The 12,708-nt window shown below is 38.5% G+C and overlaps 1 protein-coding gene across 1 annotated transcript in view; it reads left to right on the forward strand.

Annotated features, from left to right (window-relative positions):
• fancl (FA complementation group L) overlaps window positions 1-12,661 on the forward strand; it is a 28,094-nt gene extending 15,433 nt beyond the window's left edge. Inside the window, exons 8-14 of the mRNA XM_053332719.1 lie at window positions 5,757-5,907; window positions 6,071-6,154; window positions 8,420-8,465; window positions 9,800-9,881; window positions 10,694-10,810; window positions 11,955-12,026; window positions 12,556-12,661. Coding sequence (XP_053188694.1) covers window positions 5,757-5,907; window positions 6,071-6,154; window positions 8,420-8,465; window positions 9,800-9,881; window positions 10,694-10,810; window positions 11,955-12,026; window positions 12,556-12,591 — 588 coding nt within the window. The 3' untranslated portion in view covers window positions 12,592-12,661. The remainder of the gene's footprint in view (window positions 1-5,756; window positions 5,908-6,070; window positions 6,155-8,419; window positions 8,466-9,799; window positions 9,882-10,693; window positions 10,811-11,954; window positions 12,027-12,555) is intronic.
• Window positions 12,662-12,708: the final 47 nt, after the last annotated feature.

A 12,708-nucleotide genomic window follows, 5' to 3' on the forward strand; every position in this document is an offset into this window, starting at 1 on the left:
TTTTTATTCATAGTTTACAATCTGATCATTTGGATTTCATTTACATCCCAATTTTTTTCAGTATCTGCACAACATGTACTCATTATCCTTTTATATACTGTATGTTTCATGTCATACATTCCCATTACTGTTGTCCATCATGGTCGATCAATGTGTAATACAGCACATTTCTAGAGAAGAATGAGCTGAATCTGTCACATGATTTATTGAGCAAATTCACATGATATTTTTTGAGGTGATGTCTCACATTTATTGTTTTGTGATATGACATTTTTTCAGACCCTTTGAGGCCGAAACTGCGATTACACAAATACACTTGACTCATCCTCCACCACCTATTGCATAATTTGACAAAACACTTCTCCACCTGCTGTATTAAGACGTTTTTTTTTTTTCCTCTCAGCCCCTTAAATTTAGTCCACTATAATTGGCACCAAACGGCTTTGATGTAAAACCAGCTGCAGGCTCTTTGTATCTCCTTGCCTCCTCGTTATTGTTGTTTGCCGTCTTGCTTCTTTCACTCGGGCTTTTGCTTTTCATCTCTGTCACTGCCTCTGAGTCTGTGTGTCACTTACTAACTCACACACACACACACACACACACACACACACACACACACACACACACACACACACACATATTCACAGAGATGTCTTGAGTTGTTGTTTTTTTTTTAGTAGTCACACCAACAGTCACTTTGTCCATCATAAAAACTACCGCTTCATATCTTAGTATTGCACTGGTCCATTCGCAGTGTTTCAAATATATTACAGAAGGATGCTGTCAGTGTGTGCGTGTGTGTTTGTGTGTGTGAGTGAGTGAGTGACGGTGTAGGCAAAAATCAGAGAGAGGAGAGAAGAGTGAGAAAGAGAATTTGAGGAGAAGGATGCTAATGTGTGGGCAGATCTGTGTGTGTGTGTGTGTGTGTGTGTGTGTGTGTGTGTGTGTGTGTGTGTGTGTGTGTGTGTGTGTGTGTGTGTGTGTGTGTGTGTGTGTGTGTGTGTGTGTGTTGCTGAGCTGATACATGGCAGGCGTACAGTGAGGACCAGCTTAGAACAGCGCTACCGTATGGAGCCTGTCTGCCTGCTGGGCCGTTGATGGATCTCTCCCACACTGCAACATGAAGTGTGTGTGTGTATATATATGTGTGTGCGCTTGCATCTGTGCCAAGTGTGTTTTTTTGTCTGATGTGTGAAGGGTGTGTGTGTGTGTGTGTGTGTGTGTGTGTGTGGCGGGGGGGAAGGGCCTGTCTGTCGGCAGTCCTGACATGTTCATTTGAATGAGTAATTATTGCCTGCCCCATTGCAGGGCCAAGACGTGCCACTCTGTGCATTTGTGTGGAACTAGAATGGGAAGAGAAATAAACCTCAGAGTGTGTGTATGTGTGTCTGTCTGTGTGTGTGTAGTTTGTGTCTTTTTGTGCACACAGATTATGCAAAGGTGATTTTTAACAACTAAAACTGCGTGTATTCAGAGATTTGAGTTTAAGTGTGAATAAAAAAAAAGTGAATGAGAGTGACTTGCTAAAGAGTGGACACCATAACCACTGCTGAACAGTGAACCAGTCCTGCCTCTGTCTGTGTAGTCATGGTCAATACTATAAGGATTTAGTGGCATCTAGCAGAATAGACGTGGCAGAAATGAAATACAATATTAGTATGTTTTAATTAGTGTATAATCACCTGAAAATAAGAATCATTGTGTTTTAGTTACCTTAGAATGAACCCTGTATATCTACATAGGGAGTGGGTTCTCTTACATGGAGCCAGCCATGTTTCTACGGTAACCCAGAAGGAACAAACAAAACACTGGTTCTACAGAGTAGAGTTTTTTTTGTGTTTTTCTTGAGTTTCTCATCCACTGTAGGTTCTCCTTCAAGCTTGGAAGGCGGGGGGGGGGGGGGGGGGGGGGGGGGGGGGGGCAGTCTGCACATACTGGTCCTTTAAGGTATGAAACTAATAGTTTACATAAAACTTACGATTTTCACTGTTAATTAATCGCTACATCTGTAAAATTCCAAAAGTAACAACAAATGGTGCCTATTTCAACTTAACATTGACCAAATAGATATCTTCAAATTTGGGACTTATTTTAGGATGTTGACTCATAGGAGTGTTGATGTGTCCTTGAGCAAGCCACTAAACCAAGTCGCTACATACATTTGCATGAGTTGTTTTGGATAAAGCCGTCTGCAAAATGAATGTGATAGTAGTAGTCCTTTACTTTGTTGGATTAACAGGCAAGAACAAAAAAAAACCCAAAGTGTTTGAAGTTTTATATTGATAAGAAACAGAAAATAGTAGTCACTCCTCATGACTTTTCTTTGAATTCATCAACTCTTTCAGCACTTGAAACGCAGTATATTTCATCAATATTTGATCCTTTAAAGTGCAATATTTTAACTTCTAATGTGCAAAACAAAGTTTTAAAATGTATAAAGAATTGATGTTTCTCATAAACATTTAGTCATGTCAGATTGTGGATTATAGGTGACTTCCTTTAAGCAGTATGAGGCTGTTTTGGCTGTAGGTTGTATCGACTTGAGCAAAATCCTCACACACCTCTGTGACATGAAAATGATAATAAAGACACATTACAATTCACATATTGTACATGGCATCCAAAAACATTTTTATTTTAAGTCAAATGTGTATAGCCCCTCTATATGTCTATATCCCAAAGTAAGCAGCACATGATAGATCAGATCATACCTCATGCATAGTCATCCACAATCATACCCTCTTGTTATGACATGTAATATCTGCATTATGCTGATGTACTTCCCAACTCTGTATCTCTTTAAAGATGTCTCCTTCCTTGAAGAGGAAAAAATAGACTTGCCCAATAATACTGTCGTGTCTGTTATTGAGGACACAGCCACAACTTCTACAATGTGTTTAATTGCAAAAATACCACATTCTGAAAAGAGAACCTGATTATATATTATATCATTTATAGGATGAGTAGTAGTAGTAGTTCTTTTTTTCCAAGACTTCCTTTATGACCAGAAGCTTTTAGGTAAGAAATGAATAAGCAGGAAATAAGTGTCAAAATTGAAGTTTAGTAGCATCCATGTAAGGAGGAGTGAATTCTTTCAGGCCGGCTGCTTTCAGGAGCTAAATTGAGGTCAGTCAGAGATATCATAAATAGATAAAGCAGACTGATTGAGATGGCCAAGGAGTAAATCTCAGCTCAGATTTGAGTCTCTTTCATATCTTCTCCAGTCTCTCACGTTCTTCTCTCAGATAAAGCAGGAATTCAATTACCAGCTCTTCTTCCTTTTTTTTTTTTTTTTTTTAATATCTTCCTGAACTAGGCCTCGTGCGTAGTTATCCTGAGCTGTAACCGTAATCATGCCACTGGCATTAATTGGGCTGTAATTGCCGAGGCTCTCAGCACCTGGACGATGCTTAATTGTGTGCACTGTGCTGGCACAATGACCCATAATTTTTGGTTCATTTTTTCCCCTAATTTTTTCCCTCTCATTCCATCTGTATTGCTCTCCCACACCTCTATCAGCTTCCCTTTCTCTCCTCCTGTGTGTGTGTGTGTGTGTGTGTGTGTGCCTTAATTTGTTTCAGTTTTTACCAACTGGTCAATTGCTATCTACACTCTCACTTCCCTCCATTTGCAACAAATGAGCTTTTAGCTGGATCCAAAGTAAAATATCCAGCTTTTCAGGGTGCTATTTCAATGTCATCATTAAACTAATAAAATTAAAGGATGCACTCTTTCTTCCTAATGGTGAATTACAACCACTTGCTATCTCACCAATATCAAACTGTATCATTATCAACAGAAGTAAGATACATACTAACAGTGACTGGACTGTATTTTAAGTGGTGTGAGAAAATGATATGGATCATAGTAGATCGTAACATCAGTCAGTATAACGCTAGCTGTTAACAACTACATTTTATCCACAGAGCTCTTCCTCTCTGCAATATTTCTGATTACCGATCTGCTAAACAAAAATCTCCAAATATCTCCAAATCTTGTCGTGTGGACTTGTTTTCATTGAAGAATAGCGCCACAAAACAAGTTCTGCTAACTTTGCGTTAAATATGTTAAATTTTTTAAAGTTCTTCAAAATAAAAGCCCTGTTAGTTTGTCAGTTGAAAGCTTTTAATATGAAGCAGCAGCAACAAATGTTTTTCACCAGAAGTAACAACTTTGCTCTAATACAGCTGAAAGCAATCAGGAAACGGTAAAATAAGGCTGAGATCTAAAAGTGCAAACAGAACAGAACAGAAATTTCTGATTTTTCAAATGATTTTCAAATGCACAGATTTTTTCGGTCGCCATGGTTATCAACAGAATTAAATGCACCAGCATCCTGTAATTGCTGCTCCTCAGCAGATGTTACAATAAGAATTTTTCAGTTTAAATCAGTAATAATTGAAAACTGATACAGATTCTCATGGATTGGATTTACAGTCTGTTACTGTTTTGGTTGACTCTCTTGGCTCTCATAGCAAAAAAGCTTGTAAAATGACTTGACAGTATCTGCCCTGACAGTTAGCAGCAAGCTAGCAGAGCATTTCGCAAGTAAAAAGCTAGATATTTGTATCAGTTGGTGGAGACTGGCAGAGCTAATAGAAGAGTGGACTTTCATTCACCAGGCGGACAGCAACACAGGTCCAAATAATGGTACTGAGTGTGTTTACTTGCGCACTACTGGTTGCAGCTAGTTAAAGGACCGTGTAAAGTGAATTCAAACATTTTCTTCTAAACACATTAAATAGGTCATAAATGTAATTCTAAAAAAGGTGTAAAAAGCATTTCAACCATTTAGATTTGAATTGTGGAGCTAGGCTTCACAAACTGTGTTTGAAGATTTATGTGTTCAGGATTTAGTGGGCGGGTCTGAACATCATATTAGCATAAACCCGCCCCTGCTGCTGTAGTGGTATAAATACATTCAACGCACACTACTACTACTACAGTCTCCATTTAGCCAGTTAGCTGAGTTAGCCAGTTAGCTGAGTTAGCCACAGAGCTAGCCGCTGAGCTAGCAGCAGAAAGCTCTCAGACCTAGCGTCCATGTTCCGGGTAGAGATGGTGACTTTGATTGACAGGTTACACTTGGTAGGGGGCGGGGTTTCAGCGAACTCGGCGGGCACTCTCACAGCGTTTGGGAGCAGAGAAAGAGACTGATTTTTACACAACTTTGAAGCCTAATTTCATATATTTTTTTAATCATTCAAATTTGGCAGGGTGGTTAACAACACACTTTTCTGTGGTATGTCAAACTCAGAACACACATTTATTCTTACTTTACACGGACTTTAAAGAAAGCTATTATAGACATAAAACATGTCAAACACAAATGTATTATATGTTACGAAATAACTGAATTAGAAATGTTTATTATGCTGTAGAACTCTCAATGCCACACAGAGACATGGCATTGAGTATTGAACATCTAATTTTGCTCTCAGAAAGAGAAGCTAAAAAAGCGTATTTATACTACTACTAATACTGAATTAATTCTTGGAAGTCACGTTAAACAGTTTGAGCAAACCCTCAAGTTCACAAACCATCAGTAGACACCTTTCTGTTTGAATGAAGGAAGGAAACTAGACCACCACACGCTCGCAGTGATAGAAAGGAGTGCTTCAATTTGGACATGGTGGCCTTCAGGAACAATGAAGAAAAGATACTTTATAACAGGCTGCTACAGAACCTTGGAATATGCCTGTATGCTAAGCAGCTGCTAACAGATGTGCTTGTTCTGTTGTGTTTTGGTTCGGTAGATTACTCTGGAGCAGCTTCACAGCCAGTTCCTGCTGGTTTTAGAGTCCCTGACCGACTTCTGGGACGTCCTGGATGAGATTGACAGCAAGACCTGGATTCTGGAACCGGAAAAACCCAGCCGGGCCGACACCATGAGGAGGATCGCCATCGGTACTGTTAAAACACACAGGCTAATTCAAGTCAGACAGTTTATTTTTAGAGCCCAGTATCACATCCACTAACCAATATGTATGCTAAAAAAAGCTTGTTTGTTTGGGGCTAATATATATATATATATATATTCCTGTGTATGTGTGTGTGTGTGTGCGTGCAGGAAACAACGTATCCATCAAAGTGGAGGTGGATCCCAGACACCCTAAGATGCTGCCAGAGTGCTGCCTGCTGGGAGCCGAGCATGGTGGGTAGGACCCCAGAGACATGGCAACACTTCAAAGTGCATTTTGAGGCAGTGCAAGAGCATAAGAAGTGTATCTGCACTATTACACACCAGAAACTGACACGCCGTATTATAGCATGTGAAATCCTCTCCTCATAATAAAACACTTATCGTGGACCCACGAGGTTTCGTGAATAAATAATTACATAAATTAGTTTTAGGATTTAGCAGGTGATACATTGAGGGTGAGGACAGTCATGTAAAGAATAAATGGAAAGACAGAATCAAGTTCAGTTCTTCAACCAGACTAAAAAATACATCTGAATACGGTTTGTTTACATGCATTTATATTAACAAGCAAATGCAATAGAATGGAATCTGTGTATAAGCCTTCCATTTGTGTAACTAAAGTATAAAAGAGCCTTTATTTTTGTAATTCACTAAACCTAAATTGTGTAATTTAACTGATTTAACTGAGACGGTACACTACAAAAAATATATACAAGGCTTAAAAATAGTGTTTGTGACATGGGAAAACTGATATTGCCTTCCATTTTGATCAATATCCAATATTATTGCATTTTGATTTTTATTCTAGTAGAATAATACATTTCTGGACAACAACATTTCTGTTTCCTATCACCATCAGAGGAGGTGATTTTCAGCCCTGAATAGTTTCTGCAGGTCTTCTTTTCAGGCTGCATGGAGGCTCTACTAGCTCCTTCAATCAATCCTCCATCAGAATGTTAGGGAACCGTCATGGAGGAAAAAAAGTCCACCAAGTACTGTACAGTCCTGTCATGATAACTACTTTTATTAGACGATATATTGTCCCAGAAATAATCGCGATAAACGATATTATTGTCATTTAAAGATCATTTCATACCACTGATATAATGATAATATAATAGCATAATAATGCAAGGGGGGTGGGGGTGGGATTGGAGAGTAAAAACACAGACTGCCATTATAGTTGGGGACAGAGAGGGACACTACTAGCTTAGCCAATGTCGACATGAATAGTCTCTTAGCTGCTAATGTGAAGTGTGGCTATACTGAGGTCAAAGGTCATGTCCATGTATCATATGATAAGTCCATCTATAGACATGATGATGCTGATAATCACATTATTGTACGATAAGTCGATCATTATTGTGACAGGCCTACCAAGTACTTTGTGAGTAAATCGAACAGAAAGTTTTAAAGTGAGGTGGTAACAATGACGCCACCTGCTGTCAAGAAAAAAACACTGGTTTCAATAATTCCACTCAGATTAACTGATTCTATGTACTGTAGCTGCTGTTGAATCGACAGTTAATTAATTATTGGTTTAGTGTGTTGATTATTTGTGTATTGTATAAATTGTCAGTAGTAACAACCCCCAAAATATTCTATTTTCAATGTTTATCCAGTGAGAAAAACAACAAATCCTCCCATGTGAGAAGCTGGAACCTTTCTTATTAAATCATTCATTAATGATCAAAATACTCTAGTAGATGTTTGTCCTAATAATCAGTTAATGGACTCATTGTTTCATCACTAATAGGACTGACTGTGTCCTGATTGCTGCCATCAGATAGCGTTCCCTGCCAGCTGAGGATCAACCCAGGCAATGAAGTATAAACTCTGCCTGCGCTCACCATTATTCAGATCAGATCAGTAAGACTGCTGCCAGGTTTGAATAGCACTCCACATGTCTCGACTCCAGCCGGGGCCGCTTGTGTTGACTGTATTGTCTATCGTCGTGTCAGAGGACTCGCTTCCAGAATGGCATGTTTTCATTCTCGCCACGCCGACACCCGAGCCAGCCGGCGAACTTGGGCGCTTTCTATTTAAGTCCCTGTCAATTGCGGGCCATTGTTTCTGTAAACCCAAGGTCACACAAACTCCTAGCCTGTTGCCTAGCAATGCAACTCAAAAAGATATTAAACACATACACACTTCAGCTAACCTAAGACGCGGAGGCAGGCGGCGACCCTCCAATACGAGGGGTCACGAAGAAATATTGCTTTTTGCATGTAGGAATAACAAATAGTGAAAGTGATGAGTGGCGCACGCAGACAAAGCTCCCCTGTGAACAGAGGAAGCAATGATGCTTCATATCTGACAGACGTGACACCGCTGTCTGGTGTGAGCCGGCTCTGTCAAAGACTAGAATGATTCTTCATTTAAAGATAGTCTAATTTTCGGAGCGCTCAGTCGATACAGTCTCATACTTTTCCAAATATAAGAAGTATAACTTACATCACATATCAAATCATTTCTGTGTGTGTGTGTGTGTTGCAGTGGTGACTCCTCTGAGGAACAAGCTGAACGCCAACATGCACTTGTGGTGAGTGATCTTTGCTGCTTCTCATCTATCAGCCTTTTTGTTGGGTTTATGACTGACTGATAATTCAATATATGTACTCAATATATTATGTTCAATATACATTTTTTAACTAATATAATCATATCATGGCCCTTTCCAATGTTCCATCTTCTAAATGAACGATTCAGAGCAAATTATAATAAAAAATGAACAAAATCCGTTATTGAAGGTTTTGCTTTATACATATGGAGTTAGCTTAATTGATATGATTCAGCATTATTAACATATCTATTTAATGACCAACACTAACAGTGTATTATTTTTACTCTCAGTATTATGGGACTTTCTTACTCCCTGCCCTGTAATCTGGAGCCCATTGTATCCTACTGATGATGTAAACCATCTGCACTAATCAGAAAGTATCACCTGACTCTACATTTTAGCATCTTTCAGCTCATTGTTTTGGTTTTACAGCTTTACTGTTTGAGCTCAGTCTCTCTGCTGCCTGTAAATGTGTTTCCAGCTACAGCTGCTTTCATTAAGGCTGGCTATCATTTAAAATATTACAATACCAGTATCAATATAAGTTCCTTTATAGTGATACTGATACCAACTGAGTACTTCATTAGATACCCATCATGTGAATAGAAGCTTTAAATTGCTTAAAAAGTCACCACTCCATCACATCTAAATGATTAGATTTTTACACAAATTCATTTTGAAAGTCTTTAAATTATTCATATTTATTAAATATAAAATGCTCCAAATCTGTAGATAGTCATATTTTCTAGCTTTGGGTACACAAAGGATGGAGGTATCATTTGATGGGAGACGTTTCAATACTACTTGGTATTGATTTATTTCAGTGGATATCTTAAAGGTATGGAGGTCTGATACTCAGCTCTAGTTTTCATAGACAAACTGCAAACACACACAGTTATGTGTAGACTAGCTGGTGAACATAGTGGAGCATTTAGCAGTTTAAGACTCACATATTTCCTGTGTTTACCCCGCTTTCTTTCACCATTACATCAACTCATCTTATGAGCGTGTGAAGCTTTGAGTAAACCTGTACATACCACATTAAACACTGATTGTACAAACATTTAAAAAAAGACATGATTGCTCTTCATTTTAAAGTTTTTTTTACATTAGCCTTCCTGTGTGACACTTCTCAGGAAAAAAAAACCTCTCCACTCTTCAGTTTAAAGCAGCAGCAGAAACATTTCTATTTTTTTCACTGTTTTTTTATAGCATTGGTGAAAGTCTCCTAATCATCCCCCAGTGTCTTTGCTCAGGCTCATTTGCATGTGGTTAATTAGTGTGTGAAGGAGCTGTCTGTGGTCTGCTGGCAGGAACCCGGACTCCAGCGTCTTCAACAACCTCCGGGATGTTTTGGAGATCGAATTCCCGTCACCTGCCACCCACGAAAAATCTGTATGTCACACAGTTGCCCCCTTTTCCATTTCAAACATGTCCATTCCCCATCACGATTACCTCAAAGAGCTGCGTGCGTGCATGCGTGTGTGTGTGTTTACATCCTGTTTGTGTGTCTGTTTGAGCTTCGAGTTATAAGGGGGCGGATGTACACTGACGCCTATTTTTCTGTCTATTTCCATTTCTCTCTCTCTCTCTCTCTCTCTCTCTCTCTCTCTCTCTCTCTCTCTCTGTTTTGTTTTTCCAAGAAGTGGGCACAAATTCTCCTTTAATTGGGTTGTTTACAGATAAGATCATTAGAATAACAAAGATGGCAGAATTCTCCGCACTATCAAATCTCTTTAATCACGCAAAACCATTTATCTCTTTTTTTTTTTTAACACTCGTTCCTTTTTTTTTTTTTTTTTTTTTTTTTTTACCCCTCCCCTCTCTGCGGTTTAGGTTGAAAGGGCGTCGTGTTTATCCGCTGTCGCCGCGGTGATTAATGCTTCAGCTTCATTAACATTCAGAGGAGTGCTAAAAAGTTGAGTTGACCAGATGTTGGTTTTTTTTTTTTTTTTTTTTTTTTTTTTACCTGCCATCCTCTCTCTTAATGGATAGCTCCAGAAAAACAGGAGCTTCTCATTACAGAGAAAATATGAAAGTGTGTGTGTGTGTGTTAGAAGGTTACAGAAGCCCCAAACTTCAACATCTGCAGCTGTATCTATGTGGTAGAAGTGCATGTGAGGAAACCATGCTGTATATTTCCAATCAATCATGTGTGTGTGTGTGTCTGTGTGTGTGTCTGTCTGTGTGTGTGTGTGTGTGTGTAGAGCTTCAGTGTTGAATGTGGGATCTGTTACGCTTATCGTCTTGAGGCTGCAATTCCTGATCAGGTGTGTAATGACCCTCGCTGTGGTCAGCCCTTCCACCAGGCCTGCCTGTATGAGGTATGAACACACACACACACACACACACACACACACACACACACACACATACATACATACATACACACCTTCCAGGTACAGGAAGAGCTGACAGGAAAAGTATAAACCAGATGTGTCAATCTGAGCATTATCCACATGTTCACTGTGTGGATAATGGAAATGACACAAAATTCTTTTAAACTCATTATTTTAAATATATGTTAAATGTTCCCCTGGCAACTGTACATGTAGCCTTAACCAATTAGGCAAGAGAACTGCTAGCTTATATTTTCATAATCAGTTCATCATTCAGTCATAATTCTTTATAGTAAGTGATTGATTGTTTGATTTGATTTGTCAGGAAACAGTGAAAAATGTACATCACATCAATTTCCCAGAATACAAGATGACATCTTTAAAAAGCTATTAATATTTATATTAAATATCAGAAAATAAATAATCTGCCTTTTTTTGGTGATTTTTTTATGACACACTTTTATTGCTTTTATACTCAAGGTTGTTCCTGAGTTCACAAACATCATCTAACTGCTTAAACTAGCCTGCTTACATATTTATAATTTCGATTTAACAGTCATTGGAATATGATTGATGTAAACTAGGAAGATTTTAAATAGATTTATATCATAAAATTGGAATATACAAAAATAACATAATGAGCATAAACTAAATGAGTGGACACAAAGTGAATATTCATTTGTGCAAAATATTTATTTGATACATCAGGCAAGAAAAAACACGACACAGACAGTTTTCAATCAAAATCAACACCTTAAATACTGATTTGAATGGAGCTTCAACATAGTACTATCACAGCAAGCTGAGGCCAGCAGGCAGCCAAGCAGTGAATTCACTTCCTAATAGAATGTATATAGTATGTGTACATTGTTATCACAGATGTAAACTAAGTGAATGTCAGTGTTCCAATAGATAAAGTGGTGTAATGTAGTACAGAGCAAAGTGAAAAGAAGCCCTCAAAATGCCTCAAAGTGTTGGATAATCTTGAAGGTACCCTTTTTTTTTTTTTTGGATGAAAGTGTGCAGTAATGAGCGTACATTGAAACAAGACTTATTATCACTTGACATCGGCACGCCAAATCCAAGGTAACGATTTGTGCTCTTTCTCGTCCCTTTTCTTCTCCTCCAGTGGCTGCGAGCGCTGCCCTCCACCAGGCAGAGCTTCAACATTGTTTTCGGAGAGTGTCCTTACTGCAGCAAGGTACACCCCGCACCCTCCTCCTCCTCCTAACTAACTGACAGCTCCAGTAAAGGCCTTCACTGCAGAGTCAATAGATAGTTCCACATACTTAATTAGCACATCTCTATACATCATGAAGCCTTCTGTGTTGTGAAAGGCTGCAGAGTGCGTTTGGGACAATGTGCCGCCATTCAGCCGCCTCCTCCTTAAGCTACTACTTTTGTTATAAAGGAGTACAGTATGTTATACACGATGTCAGTGAATGCAGCACAGCATAAAACATTTCGTAGTTTAATGTGTGCGTATGATTTCAAGTGTTTGGTAGTCCTTCATGTGACTCAGTTAGACAGCGAAAGGTCACTTCATTCTTCTTTTTTTCTTAAAAAAAAATATATACATATATATATATATATATATATATATATATATATATATATATATATATATATATATATATATATATATATATATATATATATATATATATATATATATATATATATATATATCAATATCACTAACTTAAGCTTCTTCTTCTTCCTCATTTCAGCCCATTACTGTGAGAATGGCAGCCCAGAAGTCTTGAGGAGTGGATCCATCTCAGTTTTGGGAGAAACAGCTTTAGAAAAGACGGTGATACCACCAGAGAGGAGGAGAGCCACGTTGCCCTACACCCATCACCTGTTCATACACACACACACAC

This window comes from Scomber japonicus, chromosome 14, assembly GCF_027409825.1.
Source record: "Scomber japonicus isolate fScoJap1 chromosome 14, fScoJap1.pri, whole genome shotgun sequence".
Classification (NCBI taxonomy): Eukaryota; Metazoa; Chordata; class Actinopteri; order Scombriformes; family Scombridae; genus Scomber; species Scomber japonicus.